General features: G+C 40.0%; 1 protein-coding gene across 1 annotated transcript in view; it reads left to right on the top strand.

Annotated features, from left to right (window-relative positions):
* The first annotated feature begins 12,120 nt into the window (after window positions 1-12,120).
* Window positions 12,121-19,353, top strand: part of si:dkeyp-14d3.1 (transmembrane protein 132C) — a 184,424-nt gene continuing 177,191 nt past the window's right edge. The window contains exon 1 of the mRNA XM_031300701.2: window positions 12,121-13,049. Coding sequence (XP_031156561.2) covers window positions 12,989-13,049 — 61 coding nt within the window. The 5' untranslated portion in view covers window positions 12,121-12,988. The remainder of the gene's footprint in view (window positions 13,050-19,353) is intronic.

The raw sequence follows: 19,353 nt of genomic DNA on the forward strand, positions 1-19,353 counted from the left end.
CCTCTTCTTAGATCCATGACAACCCGGTGATTCTTCCTTCAGTTGCATATCCCGATATAGTACACTACCTGGTTTTCTTGCTGAGCCCATACACAGCAGAAGACCTTAAGTCCTACGAAGGTTTACCAGGTTTATAACCAGATGGTGTGTGGATGGGTGAGGGAGACGCAGTACCAAGTCATTAACGACCGTTGTGTTGTGAAGGCCAAAGTAAGTAATGCAATAACGTCTTTAATCAACCTAACCTTAACTGTATGATATCATTGCGATACTCAAGGTGTAATCAAGTGAATCTCAATTGTTTTTTTCATTTCAAAGACCGAACAAGACAGATTTTTCCCTTGTAGATCCTGGTTGAGCTTTGCCAACCACAAGCGCCTCCTTTCCTCTGATAACTTCTGGCATTCCTCTCCCTGGTTTTTAATAACTTTTGGAAGTCGATAATATTCCAAATGTTTTTCTCGGTCTGACCTATTGGTACAAACTAAAACATGGCAATAGGTAACCATTTTCCTTGATGACGTTCGGGATCTACTTCAGTGCCTGTGCTTTGTTGTGATGCGGAGTACCTCCAATATGGCGACTTCTGGTCTGATGATGCGTTGTGAAAACCCTCTATTTGCGTTTACTATTGTGGAACTGGCAAAGGCCTGTACTACGAATCACATAAGGAGGCGGTGTTTGCACAGCACGACCAATCGCAAACATCTACCAGAGCTGCATATTTTACATAAGAAGAGCAAACTATTATTTTACATAAATATGAAGAACACAGACATGGTTTTGCAGGCACAACGGCAATACAGTCACTGGTTCCTAAAACAGGAAGGAAAGCCGGCAAAAAAATAGCCGACGCTGTAGATGTGTAATAATCACAACGCTTATCAATATCACCCCCATCAGTCAGGCACAAGATTTGACCTTAATTACACTTGTCCTTTTCATAAACTGCTGTTGCTTTACCCTATTATTTCAGTTGCAACCCTGGCAGCAAGCTATTGTGAGAGAAAATAAAAAAATATAAAAATATAATTCAAACCGCTGTGCGCATTGGCAACACATGGCTCAACAAGCCGACAAATAGCCTACGTAATTCCCTCCACTGAAAATCTATATCTTACTCTCTCTCTCTCTCTCTCTCTCTCTCTCTCTCTCTCTCTCCCCGTGCACCGAGCTCCACCGGATCTTGTTTGTGAAAGAGACACAGAGAAACTTTCCTACTTCCCCAACATTAAATTTGCTTACATTATATTTGAATAGTTATAAGTTATAGTATATAGTAACTAACACTCTCTGTAGTTTTGGTATATGCCTACAGAATATCTAATCCCCATGTTCAGGTACAGCAAGTAGCCTACTTTATCTCTGAAAGTGTTGTCAGTAATACTGTACTGTTTTATAATTACAAGTTTGTGTAATTTGGGGTTTCTGTATCCAGTGACATTTCATTATTTGTATTTTATTTTCAATGCAGATGTAATGACAATGACATTGTACATTTTTTGTTTTTATTTGAAGGCTGAGGATTCATTAATAAACACAACCCCAATTAGCATCATTGGTTTTGAGATGTTACTTGCTGTGAATGCCTTGTCTTGTCATAGTTTCAGGACATCCTGGTCGCGCACGGCTAGGGGCGAATGGCCGGATGATGGGCCTATTTGGCAGAAATTCCAGGGCTGTTTTATAACCCCAGTCCGTCCCTGCACAAGAGCATACCGTTTCTTGTCAGACAACAGTAACATTAGGTGGCAACACCCAACCGTGTTTGGCGTTGGGGGAAAAAAAAAGTGTAGCTCAGCTTAAAAAGAGAATCACAAATACATGAGGAAGACATTTGAGGTATTACTCCAGTTTTCAATAAACAATGACAGGTATTGGGAAGCATATGTTTTTTTTCCTTTCTTTTGAACAGTTTGCTTATCAACCTTTGAGCACACCAGAATGTCAGTAGTTTTTCATTTTCTTTTTAATGTTTATTTTTTATTCAAGAAGAGAAAAATGCACATTAATTAACATGAGCACTTGAGTCCATGATGTAAATGTACGAGATTTAGCCATACAAGCCAATTTTCATCTGCAGCCCCTGGTAGGCTGATGGAAAATGTACAAAAGCACATAAGCACAATAAAAGCACATAAGTACAGACATAAGCACAGCAATAAGCACACAGACAAATAGTAAAACAATAACATAACCACTACAGATTATGAAAGGATGTTTGATTGTCCAGTAACCACTGTTTGTATTTGTACAAGATGAACACATTCAGTGAAAAAATATTATAACAATTACCTTGTAGGACTTATATGTCTCAATAATATGAATATTTACTCAGTAGTACTAGAAGTTGCTGTGGGTTGTTTGTGTGTCGTAAAACTATGGTGTTCACCTGTGGGGCTTACAGCAATATCAGCAATATATGACATGAAAAATTCAACAGCATCTGGCAGATAGCTGTTGGACCTGAGGCATACTGTATTGTCAGCTACCATTAAAAATGTGATGATAAGCTTGGCTAATTACAAAGGTTTATTCAGGAAACAGAACAGGTTTTAACCCTTGTGTGGTGTTCATATTTTTTTTACACAGCCAATGTTCCCGGGTCTGGTGGACCCACCACATTATTAGGCTTTTAAATCAATACAGCCATAACAATTTATGTAAAAATATTTAACAGATGTTTACTTTAGCTCAATTACCAATTATATACATCATGTATGGTTCATATTTGCCATTTACCCCTGTGAGATCACATTTCTGATCATATGATCTTTTTTGTTTTTTTGTGAGAAAACAAGGAAATTCAATTTAGAATAAAAAATAGAAACAAGATTTTTGATCATTATTGGTGCTTATTTCTTAGAACTTAATCAGAACAGGTGAAAGTGCTTGAAATGTAACACTTTTGTAACTTTGTGTGGGAATAGCAGGTGCAGAAAGACAACATAGTTTCATAGCACCTATAATTAAATACACTCGGGTCCAGTAGACCCGAACACCTCATATGTAGTTATGTGTAGGGGGGGTGTACCGTGTGCAGTCATTGAAAAAAAGTTATTTTTTATGTTCTTCACAGAAAATAAGCCAAGGCCAGTGAGTTTGAGTTAGAAGAAATAATAAATCATCAGCATCATTTTTCTTTTAGCAAACATTGAAAACGGGTCCCACAGACCCGAACAACACACAAGGGTTAAAAAGCATTCCCTTCTATACAGACTTCCCAATTGTAAACTGTGAACAAGAGATCAAGTTGTTGATTATCATTTGGCATTTTTAGTTTGATGCCTTTACTGACAAAATGTGACCAAATATTTTACCACCAACACAAACCCTTCTTTAAAGTACTCTACCTTGTCCATATGGCACATTAGTCCAAGACAGCGTGCTTTCAGATTTTCTTTTGACAACTACTCCATTATGCTGACAGCATCTGGTTGGTAACAGTCGCCTTTGTCCTGTTTAGCAAACAAACCCTTGCCGTGTCTGGCTTTGGTGACAGATGGCTCCCTCTGAGAGCCGTTGACGAGTGCTCCCTTACAGAAGATGTCATTTTTAACACATCCGTGAGTCTGATTTTAAACACAGCATATGTGAATGACACTGTATTTTTACACAACAAATGTTGCTGACATACTTTATTGTGCTTTAGAAAGTACTGCAGATGTTTGTTTTTTCTGAGGAAGACACATTAGTTAAACTGACAACATGACCACCAGTAAAATAAATGAAATGCTTTTTATTTAAATGGTGAATTGTATAAAAACACAGAGGATGTGTCACATACGGAATGTTAAGATAATGGGGTTTGAGCTTGGGGATAAATGCTGCCAAACCAAGTGACGCTTTTTAACTGACATCAACAAAGGGACGTTCAGTAACAAGGAAATATGCAGTTCCTGATGGCAGCACTTTACATGCCACTCATAGGCTGAATCTCATCACCCTTATTTGATAGCTCCTCGACTCCTCGGTCGTCGGCTGAACCGGAAGTTTTTCTGTCCCTCCTCGGTGAAGGCCGTCTCAAAGCTCTTATTTCTGCACCGAGGAGCGAGCATCGAGGAGTGATCATCGAGGAGCTATAGCCGAGGATACCCGAGAGCAGCCTTCCCGGAAGCCGTGCAGCTGAAGGAGTTGCTAACTCCGCCCAAACAGCTGACAAATTCATGTGACGCTTCAGAGGAAAGGATGTCTCATCCCTCTAAAACACATTTGCTCGTTGCCTCTCTCCTCTGATGATTTCCGCTGATGCTACGGGACGTACCCATACTGTACCTACCATAGACGTAATTTACAGGGGGGTGGAGTCACAACCCCTCCAATAATCAAAACTGGCTAGTGGAACCCACCCCAAAAACCTATTATAATTTCCCTTTCATAAATAAAGACATTTGCACCATAAATTGATGCAGATACAGTAAATTTACCAGAATGCAGAAAATGAAGGGTTTGACTTTCAAAATTTCAATTTTGCTCAAAAGTGGAAATCTCAATGTTAAACCTAAAATTACGCCCTTGGTACCTACACTGTACTAATAAGGCATGCAAAACAGATATTCCATTGCATAAAATGATGTTAGACATGTAATAAATAAACATGATAGAAATCATTTTAATGACTGCAGTTGTGTGTGTTATGTAGGTACAGTAAGTACAGTATGCTGAATGATTGCTAAACAATGGTTGATTCAAATTCTGTCTTTAGGTGGCAGCAGTGCATCACAGTCCAACACAGTGGGTCTCTGAGCTTGGAATCAATGTTACACAGCTGTTATTATACAGCACATGCATGAAGGCAAAGCCATCATGTAAATATATACATGGGCAATGCAAACAAACTGCACTGGGACAATATGTTTGCCATACTGAAAGCTTCTCCTCTGAAGTGGAAAACAGAATGCAGTGGTTTAATCCAAGTTTGATTAATTCAAATTTTGTCACTTTTAAGACCGTTATTGTTTTCACATCCAAGTCACCCGATCGATAAAGCATTGCTCCCTGAACGGATGGCAGCCTGCTCAGAATCCCTCTAATGTGGCTGAAAGCTATTTTGCTACTTTCGAAACAGGCTCAATTTACCCTCGATTTTTTCGAGCCATGTGCTCATGAATAATGTCCTTTACCGCTCCTTTTACAAATCTGCCAGCATTTAGTTCTTAAGTCTTTATGCACACACCTGTCAGGCATCCCCCGGGTGAAACATGCAATCTCTTTTTTTTCCCACTCTGAAATTAATTTGTACCTTTGCCACCATGTGGGTACACAGGAGCACTGTTTCTTGTCAGATAACAGTAACAGTAGGTGGCAACACACATCCAGTGTTTAGCCTTGAAAAAAAAAGTACCCTTGGTCATCATAATGTATGGTCTGTAACGGCTTTTACAAAATTCCTCTAAGCCACTGTTATTTTTATTCTCCCTGTGGAAATGGAGTAAATGCACAAGTTGCCGTGACCTGAACTACTGAGCAGGTATACTTATAGTTTTTCGGTCCTCTGTTAAAGCTTAGCGTTCAGCGATAACATGAAATTCAACAACTCACAAAGTCACAAACATTTCACATTGATACAGTTATTTAACCTCTCTCAATATATGTAATGAAACTCACAGGGATATCATAGGTACCAGAGAGTAATGGTTGTAGTTAAAAGCAAAGCTTTGTCAAAAATATTACATTGTGCTGTTTGTCCTTTTCCTTCTGTCTAATTTTGAGCCAGATTGGTAGGATGGAAGCAAAGAAGGGGAAAAAGAGGGAAGATAACTGCAGTTCCGTTCCTATACCCCTCACACATAAAGTGTCTCTTTATCAAATTCAGGCCTCATCTATCAATACAAAGAACGGTATCGAAATTACTTTGTTGGCCACAAATCGTTGGCAATAGATTGAGCCTCTCTTGAAACAAGACCATCATTTATCTGGTTCACATTTCCTCCTGAGGTGAAAGGGAGTAGGACACAATAAGACTTTCATTTGTTCCCTGGGTGATAGATGTAACCCCCTCGAACCTCTGATTACGAGATTACCACAAGTAAAATAAGAATCTATTAAATATTTAGACCTGTTGGTGCCCTTTGAGATTCCCTTGATTTCCATCAAATAGTGCTGTCAGGGGAGCTGGAGGCACTCCCAACACCAAGGAGATTTACACAGCTACAAAGTATTCTGGGCTATGCAAAGCTGTGTAGTTTGTCCCGGGAGGGTGATGCATAAAGGAGAAGTTAATTACAGTGGACACAAAAGTACTTTTAAGATGTAATAAAATGGAACACACAGAGAACTCTTCCGCTGCAGAAAAAGCTGCACACGCTGAGGTGAAAGGTGATAGAATAGTCGTGAAGGTGAAGGTGGAGGCAGTGAAATGATAATAGAGTGGCGTTGCATTGTGGTTTGGGTTCCCTCAGTTCCATACTGAGAGCCCTGAATTATCAGAACAGCGAGTCTGGGCCTAATGTCCTTTTGTGCTGGCAGCGTATTGCCGAGTGAAGATTGTGGATGGAAATAATCAGCCCTTTTAAAGGTCAGGGGAAGTTAAGCACACCCAAAGTAGACCATGACACATTCTGGCTGATAAGAAATAAATGTCTGTGGAAGGAAGACTGAGGAGAGTTCACCTTGTCCCATTTATGCTATCACGATTGCTCAACTGTCAGTCAAATATAATGGCACATAAGCAGTCAAACCCAAACACAACTATAGGAAACTCTTTGCTCTGGCTAACATACTTTGTGTAATGCACTGAAATACTAATAGTGTGGTGGTCACTATAGCTTGATCTCATCTTTTAAGTTTTTCAGCATGGTAATATGTCAAATAAATATCTGTAAATTGCAGAGGTGGTGGGATTTGTCAACATTCAACATTTCATTAAACATGGAGTAAGGTCATTTTTGGCCATGTGGGCAGTCGAAAACACTGATATGGCAAACATTTGCCTATTTACGCATCAAGATATGCAGCAACATTAGCATTCATTTGGACTTATGTTTCTGGCCACTGAGAGAATATAATGTATGAATGTGCATTCTTCTTTTAGCTCTGTTTCTGGTCTCCTCCAAGTCCTGAGAAAAATATCTGCCTCTTCTAAATGTTCACGAGCTAATCGCTTACGTTGCTTGTGTAGCATACACACAGTCAGTTTTTTTTCCTGAAAACTGCTGTCTACGGCCAAAAACGAGTAGCATGTTCCTGCAATAGAGGAAGCTGAAGTTTCAGGACCGCATTCCTAGGATCCTAGTTTTATGGGTAGATGCTATAATGTAATTACTGAACCCTAACCCTACATAGCCAGCTAGCTGTCAATTTAAGTGTTGAGGCAGTAGGCCTATGCCAGTTTCGATTGGTAACTGGGGTGGTAGAATTGCGGTCATAGAATTGCGGTCGTAGAATTTCAGCCGTAGAATTGCGGTCCTGAAACTGCAGCTTCCTCTATTGAAGAAACGACCCTGTGTAATGTGGCTCTCTAGGAAAAGCAAACTGATTCTGAGAAGGATCAAAAGTTGAACCAACTGTGAAACAGCACCAGGACTAGAACTAGGTTCTTGTTGATTGAAAAAGGGTATACAAGAGCAATGAGACTGAACCAAACGGGCCGGAAACCAGAACAATGAGCCGAAACCACAAAAAAGCTCTGTGGAGCTGTGGGTTCATCACTATGAGTAGTAATAGCAGTAGTCATAGGATCCATTTAAAGGAATATTTTTACATTGTGGGCAGCCAGGCAACTAATTGAGACTCCAGGAAGTTACTGCTCCCAGGTAATAAATAGGGTTGCACATTCCCCGCTCAAAACTGACGTGTTAATTAATAAACTTTGGAGGTGCTGGTAGGTGGATTTTTTCTTACAGCTTTACAGAGCCAAGTTAGCTGCCCCCCCCCCACCCCCCCCAGAAAGAAAATATTGGAAATTCCCCAAATGTCTAACCATTCCTTTAACAGAAACATTTTGATTATAGACACTTAAAAGAAACACACTTCTTGTCTCATTGTATTTACAGAGTAATTAAAGTGCTAACGTCTTCTTATGGAAAGGGCCTAACATTGCTTTCGGTAGAGTTTAGGCAGCAAAAATAAAAGTACAAATCATATGGGACTAGTGACTAACATCACTGTGGGCTATTGGAAGGTCACTCTTTGCCTTCCCTCTGGGCATCAGTCTTGAAAACAGAGCGACAGCCCCAGAGAGGCTGATAAGTAAATACAGTTTTAATGGGCTGTGAATGGCTGGTTGTAATCTGCGCAAGCCGAGAGTGGGCAAGGCACAGAGGGCGACAGGGCATTCTGCAGCGGTTATTATTAATGCTATCATAGATCAGATAGGCCAGGGGAGGAGAATGAAAGGTGGTGATGAATTTGGGGCCTCCTGTCTACCAACTGACTGAAGGACAAGCCTCAGAGGCTGGTTAAGGTCATAGATGAAGGATACCACCCAGAAGAAGACACAAGGGACCATTCATTACGTATAATATAGAGGATAGGAAAGTGTTTACCCCAGGGGCCCACTGAATGTCACTGTGTGACAATGGTAAAGTTCAAAAACACAGCCTCTAGTGTGTTTCTACTCACCCATATGGTATTCTTAATATCTGAATACCCCACAATATACAAACCGGAATTTGTTTTTAGTATTCTTGACAGAAAACCTGTGCCCTTGCAGGAATCTATACTGCTGAACATTCCAAAGTAAAATCTGATGATCGGTGTCTGAAAGTGTAAATGCATGTTGAATGTTCAAATATGTTGTAGTATGACACATGTGAGTGTCTGACATTTCAGTCTTCGGTCTATTTTCAAGGTATGAAAGCTTCCCGGTCTTTTTCAAGACATCAAAGACTCGAGGCCTTTCTCCAAACATCAAAGCCTTCCAACCAGACCTCGGAGAGGTCTGCATATCTGAATATCACACGTGTCAAGACAGTCGCTTGTATTTTTGCCTCCTAGACATCTCTTCAAATTCTACCTACAACTGCTCTACCTGTTTTGTAAAACTCCCATTTTGTCCAAATAATGTGTCTTACCATCTTAAGAAGGGAGATGGATGGTGTGTGAGTGTTTCACAGAAGCAAAGGAAATGGATTGGATGGATGGATTTACCATGTGTAGGACTGAGAGGGCTTTGGCTATTTTTTTTTTTTTAATGACTTGCAGCTACAGACGATGTAACCCAAGTCCCAACCCCGTCTGGTGCTGTCTCTGATTTCCAGCTGTTGAATGGACCTCAGCGTAGCGTGGGCGTCAGGGGATTTGTTTGAGTGTCAGGCTTAAACGGGATACTTTTGGACAGCTACCAGCCTTTGTGTGAGTGATGTTCCAGCCCACCATTACAGCTAGCGAAATGACTGCTCTACCTCTACACCACCTCTAATGCTTTTTGCAGATGTACTAGAGTGGATTTGTTTCCACGATCAAATTGCACACACTTAGGAGGAAGCAATACATGGCTCCTTGAGAAAATGCAGTAGAAAGGATGCCTTAATTTTAGGACAAATGCAGTGGCTGTAACTATGATTTAGTGGTCAGAGAGAGAGATTTTAAACTCACTCTTACCTTTAAAAAACTAATGGGAGTAGTACCCACACACTCTATTCGTGTGATTTCCTTTTCTCTGCTTGACAGGCGTTTTTAGATGTAACGGCTGCATACAGAGTCAAAGTATAGGTTGTGATACCACTTTTAGGCCACAACTTGCTTCGCTGATGTGCTTTAGTCGAGCTTGACAGTTGTGATAAACTGACTGACAGCATGTGAGATGAGTTTTAAGTAGGGCCCTGAAGCTACAGTACACAAATCCATGTGCATATAACTAAAATATATCAAATAATTTTTTTTTGCTGTAAGCAGTGCGTGGTGTACCACATAAAGTACTATAGCATTGTAAGAAAACAATCCGATCATGATTGATTTGTGGTTTGTTTTCTATCATCTGCTGGCTTGACCTGTGTAAGTTGATTCTGAAAGCAGTTACGAGTGCTCGGGGAACAAAATGACACAAAGCAGTGTTCAGTTCACCATGTTCTAGAGGTTTAATGACACACACAAGAATATATACATTTTCTATTAATCGCTCCATTCACTTCGATGATGTGCGAGTACAGTAGATAGATAAGAAAGGAGGATTGGTTCAAGGTAGGTTCACGCAGATACATCTTCAGGAAGGAAAACAGTGTAACAATTTATGAAACAAATGTATGATATACAAATTAAAATAGAGAGATGATTTGTTCAGAGTTTTCACAGAATGGAATGTAACATATTCACAACAAACATTGTTCACATACAATTTCAGTTTAAAATGGTTAGTAATTGTCGCCTTGGTGTGTGATTCATTTTTGATTAAAAAAAACTAAACATGGCTTTCCTTTGTGAAATCATACTGACATTATTGATACATTAATTACATCTTAAAACGGCATGAGCATCTTTCTTTACAACACCGACCTGATGTTAGATCCTCGCCGTACAGTGAAGTGATCACAGCATGGCAGGCAAGCAGAGCAATGAAACAAATCCTCATGAAAAGAATGATTAGACTGGTGGGTGACTCATCGGATATTTCTGTATCTAGCGTCCGTATCGTTCTTTCACAACACCATCTGGCCTGCACAGAAAAAATAAAATAAAATAAAATTAAATCTGGCTCACGGTTTAATCAATAACCAGATTACAGTAATAAACTGTATTTCATTTTCTGGGCTGACATTGTTTTAATTCATCGGCGACAACAATTACATTGTGGAGACCCAAAAAATTCTTTCAAACTATAGCTACACAACCATAGACGCTATATAAAGTCATCAGTGGTGGAAGAAGTATTCAGATCCTTTACTTAAGCAAAAGTACTAATACCACACTGTCTGTTACAAGTGCAAATCCTGCATTGAAAATGTTACTTAAGTAAATGTATGTAAGTATCATCATGAAAATGTACTTAAAGTATTAAAAGTACTCAATGCAGAAAAATCCTCACATTTTAATAACTGGACACGATCCAAACAGTTCTGTCAATCAACTGTTTAATTGGCTAATCATTTCAATCAAGTGTAGGCCATTACATTGTTGGGAAGTTTAATTTATAATAAAACATTGCATTTTATAAACTAGATGTGTTTTGTTTGCAAAAATCTTAATCTGTAAAGTAACTAGTAACTAGAGTTGTCAGATGAATGTAGTGGAGTAAAAAGTACAATATTTCTCTCTGAAATGTAGCGGAGTAGAAGTAGAAAGTGGCATGAAAAGAAAAGACTCAAGTAAAGTACAAGCCCCTCAAATTTGTACTTAAGTTCAGTACTTGAGTAAATGTACTTAGTTACATTCCACCACTGAAAGTCATGTATGATGTAGAGCCATATTTGCTGATGGCAGTATTACCTATAATATGTTGTTGGACAACATTACCATACAGAGCTTGTAATACTCTGCTAGAACATATTAGAAGGCTGTTTTACACATACTATTCAAGATGCATGCTGGGAAAGAGCATGTGTCTATCATCTGAATAGGAATGAGGTATGGAAAACATGAATGAAATGAGTCAAAATGCAACAAAGACACTAGAAACTCACTGTCCAGCACGGCAGCCATAACTTAACACACTGTAGTGACTGACTGCATCTCTCTCAGGATAACATGGCAGAGAGACGTCATCAGTGTCATGCTTTCATCAGTCACTTTAATCACTGGTTTCTAATTGGATCTTTATGGAGTGCATGTGTTAAGTGTCTGTTGCCTTCTGTCCTCCACCTTCACACCTGAGCAGCTCTGTTCAGTTCATTTGCCATGCCACACGGGGTCACTAGTGCCTGCCGAGTGGCGCAATCATGCAATCAATCGGACATGTTCGATAACAACTTTTAAAGTCAGTCTTCTTGTCCACAGAGGGCACCGTTGTCGGTGAGAAAGTGTGAAAGGAATTCAGTAAGGAGGCAGATATGGCTTTGGTACAAACGCGTCCTATCTGAAGATACGCTTTAATGGAGATGCCTTTGGTTTGAATGTGAATTCAGTTGGTCAAAAGTGTTTAATATAAATATTTATGTGTATGCTCACCACTACCTGTGAAGGATGATGCGTTGCTGGAACGCCACACGCCTCCCGATGTGTGCCAGCGCCAGCTTATTGTCACTGCTACATGCTTTCTTCTCCTCTCTCGAAGCGCATTGGACGGCTGACAGTGCGTAAGCTCCACTGAAACTGCAGCCTATTGCCTGTCTACGTAAACATCGAGGGGCGAAGGCTTGAAACTGGACTTTCGCCTAATAGCCTATTTGAGCCACTTGGTGCTAAAGTGTAATTAGAAGCGACAGCTGCAACATTTGGCTCCGGGATCAGAGCTCTGCGCGCGCTGCTGTGACTGCTGCGTGGCTGCTGGAGTTGCGCTCAGGACTTGCCTTGGTGTGGATATACGCTGACCTATGTTGCAATTTGAATTTCTTTACTTAGATTATACCATGCATGACGCCAGACGGGAACTGCTTCTATTCGTCCCCAAGTGTCGGACTTTACGCACTGCATAGTAGCCAACTTCAGGTGCCTGGTAATGCGAGGGATACAGAGCAGATAAACTGACCAACTGAGAACATTTTTTGGAGAACATTGTTTTGGAGCTTACTGAGAAGCATTTGGAAGATGTATCACAATAGATGTTCCACCTTGGGTTTAAGCATTCTATCAGGCGTCTAAGCATCTTCCTCTTCCAAAAATGCTTCAAAGAGTGATGCAAAGCTGCGCGCAAGTTCATTCTCTTCAGTTCTTGGAAATTTCAGACTAAAACAAGTAGACAAGACACAAGTGAAGAGGCTTTTAGATTTGTTTTTCACACGCGCTGTGCCCTTTTAGCATTTCCAAATGACTGGATGAGGCAATGACAATTTCACCACAAAAGATGCTTTTTCATGTTTTACTAACGATACTGCAAGTAGGATTTTTTTCTTCGAATTAAGCCATTTCGGCTTCCATATAATTTATAATTTTTGTGGGGATTCTTCTTTGCCTAATGACTCAAAGAAACATGTTGCATATCCTTGCGCTTCAGTCGGCGGTGTTACTTTTTGGAGGTAAGCACAATGTCAGCCTATTTGTCTTCTATAGTCCACTGTTTTAACTGAGGAAATGTGTTTTTCTTATAAAGAACATGCAGCCAGACATGAAGAAGTATTTTGTGGCCAACACAAGACAACACAGGACAACACAGGAGTTCACGACAGGGACAAATCCCACCTAAGACACAGATTTCTAATTACGTTATACACTATGACAACAAGGAGAGTTCATATCTGTTCAGTTATACATTATGAAGAAAACACCGCACCTACAACATGCTCAAAACAGCTCTGGCCTTAACTAACATGTATCTCATGCATATTTCAATATGACAGGGGTTCTCTTTATTACCTCTCGACTTGTCAGGTTTGTTAATCAAAATTCATCTCACAGACAATAATTATTTTATGGGTGAAGTTACATAAACCTGCAGTGGGGAGACATCATAATGGCTCAGATCACAACATGACATAAACAGTGACAATCTATTCATCTTTCGTTCTCTTTCTCTTTGCCTCTTTGACTTTTTCTCTGTCTATCTGACTTCTTGCTAAAACAACGATAATGTAAATGTGCACATGCCATTGCATCAGTGGTATAGTGCCATAAGGAGGAGAGCAGCATTTACTTTGGCTGCCTTGCAGCCAGAATGTACAGATCTGGAGCAGCTGGTGGTCTAGCTAATGAATCCCTTCTGTTTTGTGGGAAAAGGGTTTAACATAAAATGCTATTTGAAAAATCTATCCGGTCCACTATTGTGAATATTTTCTCTGGATAATACCTGGCATTAGCTGCTTTCTTTCTTATCAAACCAATAGAACTTTACACATTGTGACTTTAAGTTTAGAAAAAAAGATTTGTTCAGCTTTGCAGCTGCAAATATTCAATTTAATGTAATACCAACTGCAATGAAACACATCTCTCTTAGTGGCTGTACCTTGTTTGCTGAATCAGCATCATTATATGCATGTAAAATCAGTTATAGTCAAAATACAAAAAAACACCTACGCTGAATTTACAGGTCACGCATTTCCAAAAACTTAATGCTAAACATTCTCAAACTGCATATCACACATCTGCTGTGCACGTACACCTTGATTATGCTTCTCTCTCACAGCTCCAGAGGATGACTCTTGTTTGACAGCGCCTCTGTTGTGAGTGCTGACTCACTGTCTTGAAGTGCACGGTAATGATGTTTGCCATATGCCAAGGCCGTCTCAGTAACCATACACACAGTACGATCCTAATTGAGCATTGTGTGTCATAAAGCTGCAGGACACAGCTTCTCACTGTGAATATAGTGATGGAAATTGATAACACACTCCAGGAAATGAGATGATCAAATCCATGCTGGAAAAATGCTTGCACCGCATAATGAAGCCATAATTAGGGGGGGGGAACCTTCTGGTGTGACTGTGACTATGCCCTTTGTTTGGGAAAGCAGAAATGCTATAAGGGCAGGGAGTTACTACACTTAAAATAATGCTTAAAAACACGTTGAATAAAAAGTCATCATGACAAAGATAAAGACTAAAGGTCTTTTTCTGTTTTCAGAGAACTGGCCCTTATATTTTTAAAAGTCTGTCCTGTTGTCTATTAATTGAATTGTGTTCCGGTGAGACACCTCGCTCGGAGTGCAATACCCAATCTTCCCTCCCTTCATCTCATCCTTGAGCTTAACAAGATCCAAAAGGGGATCAAGCAAGGATAGCCTTCAGTCTACATCTTTAAGTACTAAGCACACAGCCTGTGCCGTCTCTTGTCCCCGCTATGTGTCTGTCCTCATGCGTTTATATCCCTGTAAAGTGATTGGGCTTGTCCTGTAGGATTTTTGGAACACCAACATTTTGTTAACCCAGCAGAGATTCTTAGGCTCTTTCTCAGAAGAGTTTTTTTTTTTTTTTATCTGTCATTGTCCTTTAGAAAGATCCACTGCTGTGGTCCTGTGCCCCAGTGCTGTGGTGGCACGCGTCCAGCTCCTCTTCTCTTGCCCCTGGCACTCGTTTAAGCCTCGCAACTCATGTCCTTGAGCAAGCAAGGGCCAAGAAATGAGAGAGAGGGGAGACATACTGCATGCACAGAAAACAGTTTATTTTCACTGGAAAGGGAAAATGTGACTCCAATCAATGGACTTATCTGTATGATATGTAAATTCAGTTTAAAATCTCAGCCATGTAAAAACAATTTAACTTCCAGCTGAAAGAGCACACGGTACTCATGCTGTTTCTCTTCATGCTTTGCGACTTAAAATGGATGTAGAATGTCTTTGTTTGCATACCGCCAAATGTCTGGGTCTCTTTGGTTTAGGTTGTATGATATCAAATTGAAGCTGGACTTTTTTTTTTTTTGTTAAATTAAAGACAACTACGTGGCCTGATTTCATGATTGCATGATGATTTCATTGCGGTGGACGTTTTCATTTTGACTTTGCTTCTCGTCATAGTGTTTTATCACACTGGATGATTCCAGGAAATCTCACCAAGACCTACTAATCCTGAATTCTGTTGCAAACCTTTAACAGCTCATCAATTGTACTCGTAGTATAGGAAGCATATGGTCATTACGATTTAAATGAGGTCTGTCTTAAGTGAGCTTCCATTGGTTAAGGCCCATAACGTAAGTCACTTTGCTGGTTTGTTGGCGTTCGCTGGGTTATGGCGTTTATTCAGGGATCAGAGAACATGAAGAGAACAGAAGAAATCCCTGGCTTGGTGGAATTCTTATCAAGGCTATCTTTCAGCTACGCTTTGAGCGCACTGTGGTGCACTTTTTAGATTTGTGAGGGAGGACACTGATAAAAAGAGGCAGATTTTTCCTTTCTCTCAAATCCAATTTTGGCGTAGCTTGGGTGTTTTCTGCAGTTCTCTTCATGCAGGGAGAAAGGAAAAGAGAATCACAGTGGCAGCACGGTGTTAAGATGGGTTTGGACTTCTCATCTGTGTAATTACCAACCATCACAAATGTTTAGTGCCATTTGTTTGTGTGTCAAATTGTGCAGCTTTGTTTGTTTAATGACAGTTTTATGATACACACTGAGTAGGTGGACTCTCATTTAAATCCCTTGTACTGCTTTTTCATGCTAATTATACTTAAAGCGTGCGTGGGAAGCATACCTTGTAGCTTTTCAATAACTGAGTCAAAAAAAGGGGGTTTTGCCCTCATAAATTCATACATCATCAGTATAATATCCTATAATATTCCCACAAAGCACATCTGCCACGTGTTAATTAGCTCTTTATAACTGCCATGATCTCACATTCAATTTAATCAAATTTCATGATTAGGAAAGGTGAATGGAGGAAATCTGTTTAAAAGCTTTAAAGGGAGGGGTTGTGAATGTGTTTGTGTGTGTGTGTGTGTCTGTGTGTGTGGGTGCGTGCGTGTGTGTGTGTGTGTGTGTGTGTGTGCGCCTGAGGAGGGGGGTCATTTTAATAATTGACAAACATGCTGATGCAGTGTTTGTGCATTCTCTCATCAGTGGATAGTTGTGTCCGAACAGAGGACTCCCACCTCATAAATCTGTCGGGTAGTTCACAGCCAGACTGTGTGCGCTCCAGTCGACTAGGTGTGGTGCAACAGAGGCAAAACACCAGAGACCACCAGCTCGTGTCAGACTGCAGGCTGTCTCAAAGTAGGGCTGTGCCATTAATCCAATTTTTAATCGTGATTACGAAGTTGGCTGCTAACGATCACAAAAACAGAATAATCGAGAAAAAACGATTATTTCGCGCATTACGTTTTGCAAGTAAATTCTTATTTTGTCTGTCTGAATGAAATAAAAACGTAAAACGCGAAGTATTAAGGGAAATTTCACAGTTCAAGGTGTTTTCACTGTTGATTTTCCAAAATTCACTGAGTAATCGTGTTAAATAATCGTGATTTCAATATTGACCAAAATAATCGTGATCACGATTTTTTCCATAATCAAGCAGCCCTATCTCAAAGTCATACTTTATTAATGTAAACGCACCGTTAGTTCATGAACTCAGGCTGCACTGGACATTTCAATTTAGAAGGAAAAGGAGAGGAAACTTTACTCCTATTCGTCACATACACACAGTAGAGTTGTAGTATGTAGTTCAGTATGTAGTGAAATTCAATTACTGCATTTAACCCATACTAAGTATTAGGAGCAGTGGACAGCTATCCATACAGCATCCAGCACAACTCTTGATTTAAAAAACTTGTCTTGTGAATGAAGTTAAAACAAGAGTCTACAGCCCTGCAAGCAGTTCTGTGAGACTTCAACGTCAGCATGCTCACAATAACAATGCTAACATGCTGATGTTTAGCAGGCAATGTTTGCCATGGTCATCCTCTACGTTTAGCAAGTGTTACCATGCTAACATTGACTAATTAGTGCAAAACACAAAGTAAAACTGAGCCGTTTGGTCATAAACCAAAGTATTGGACAAATTAACATTTTAAAAGCCATGTATATCGGCTCTTCCAGTCTCTCCACTGCTGGCTGTTCCAATTTAACAGGAGAGAAGAGCAAGAGGGGTTAGGATCGTGGCCGGCCTCTGACGAGCTGTTACCACCACCATCTTCAGCCAGAGAGGACATTATTTCTTCAGCTTCTTCTTGCGTTGTCACCCGCCGTTGTCACGGGAGGTGTGCTAACAGGGCTTGCAGCAGGTGAATTGGTCGTGCTATTAACGTCATCGTTACACAATTTCTTAGTAGAACCAAAATGAATTAAACTGTCTTGATTTATTTTTGCCATGGCTATATGATGCTAACTGCAGAATGGATTTCAAGGACTTTGCGCGCCAATTAATGGCCTCCAACATTTATATTCTTTCTACGAATCTTTGAGTTAACATGTACTAAACATGAGTTGAATTTGCACCGCAGCGCCGCCACGCCTTGATGCTCATGACAAGAATAGCATGTATAGTCATCTTTATTGCAGTGAATTAGGTTTAAATCGCCGTCATGCATGAATGAATATTTTTGCTTTAATCCACGATGATCACATTACACAAAACTGAAATTGCACGTCAAAATGACACATTCTCAATATTTTTAGAGACCCCCCAAAATTTCACAAATCACGTTTTCAGGGGAGCCCATGTCTTATTAAGGGGAGCCGAGCTCCCCCGTAGTTCACACCCTGTTTACTGTAAATGTTTGTACTGCTGAACATTTTTATTCTGCATGAAAGAGGAGGGAGAAAATAGATTTGCACTGTTTATTGTAATGTGAGAGCTATTGAATCGTGGGATATTCAAAAGAAAACCCACCAGACTAAGAAGTGGATTATGTTTTTATTACTTCAATACACATTAATACAATGCCATTAGCCTGGGAGCTTTCTCTGGAAACAAAAACTTCTAGGACAGCGTCCCACAATATTAGATATTAATGTAATATATCCCGCATCAAGGCTTAAGCAATATGCACCCAAGAAATTAATTTCCTTGTAACTGTGGGTCTTCTTTGCAAGCACAGATGTGAATATGAGAAAGAAATAACATTTGTTCTGAATTAAAAGTTTTAAAATAGCACAGTCTATAAAGAATTATTTTGTATCACAGGTATATTTTTTCAGCCAGTTATAGCTTGTCATGTGTTGTTCCTTAGACTGGTCTTGCTTCCTTCCTGTCAGCAGAGATGCATCCATAACTCCCATTGGTTATGCATTTTTGATTTGAGTAATCACGAGCAGGTGGCTGGACAAAAGGCTGTCAAATCTGAGAAAGTGGAGCACTTGGTTGTGTGAGGAGCTGTCGCTGTCTATCAGAGGCATCAGAGCTTAATGCATTAGAGGCAATGATCTGACAGGTACATATTGTCAAGGCCCATTGACTTCTTTGTGGTGTGGCTGATTGATTGTCGAGATAATGGTAAAATGGGAGTCATGCTCCTCTTTGTGATTCAAAGTGGTGTGCTCATGCAGTAGAATGCCGAACAGCAGCCTTAAAACTACCATAGAATTTTAATTTAAGAAATATATTAGTTTTGTCCCTTGAGCAGTCCGTTCTGTCTGTAAATAATCACTATTGTCTGCTGCAGCTGGAACAAGACCGGGGAGTTTGTTGTGCCCTCTCATCTGTGACAGCAAACCAATGTACAGCTGCATAGGGAATGACTTATGGGAGATGAAAAGGTGCCTCTGACACAGCACATTTTATAATTTATAAACCAATAGCATTAGCCTGATATAAAACTCGTTTGGATATAAAAAGAAATCACTATGTATGCAATCACCATATTTATGGTCAGTGTCTGGGCTTTACATTAGCGTAACATAAAATGTCAGGTCTAGTGGCTCACTTTGACTGAGGGCTGTTTCTGTTCAAAATAATGACATTG

The sequence above is a fragment of the Sander lucioperca genome, chromosome 2, assembly GCF_008315115.2.
Source record: "Sander lucioperca isolate FBNREF2018 chromosome 2, SLUC_FBN_1.2, whole genome shotgun sequence".
NCBI classification, from domain to species: domain Eukaryota; kingdom Metazoa; phylum Chordata; class Actinopteri; order Perciformes; family Percidae; genus Sander; species Sander lucioperca.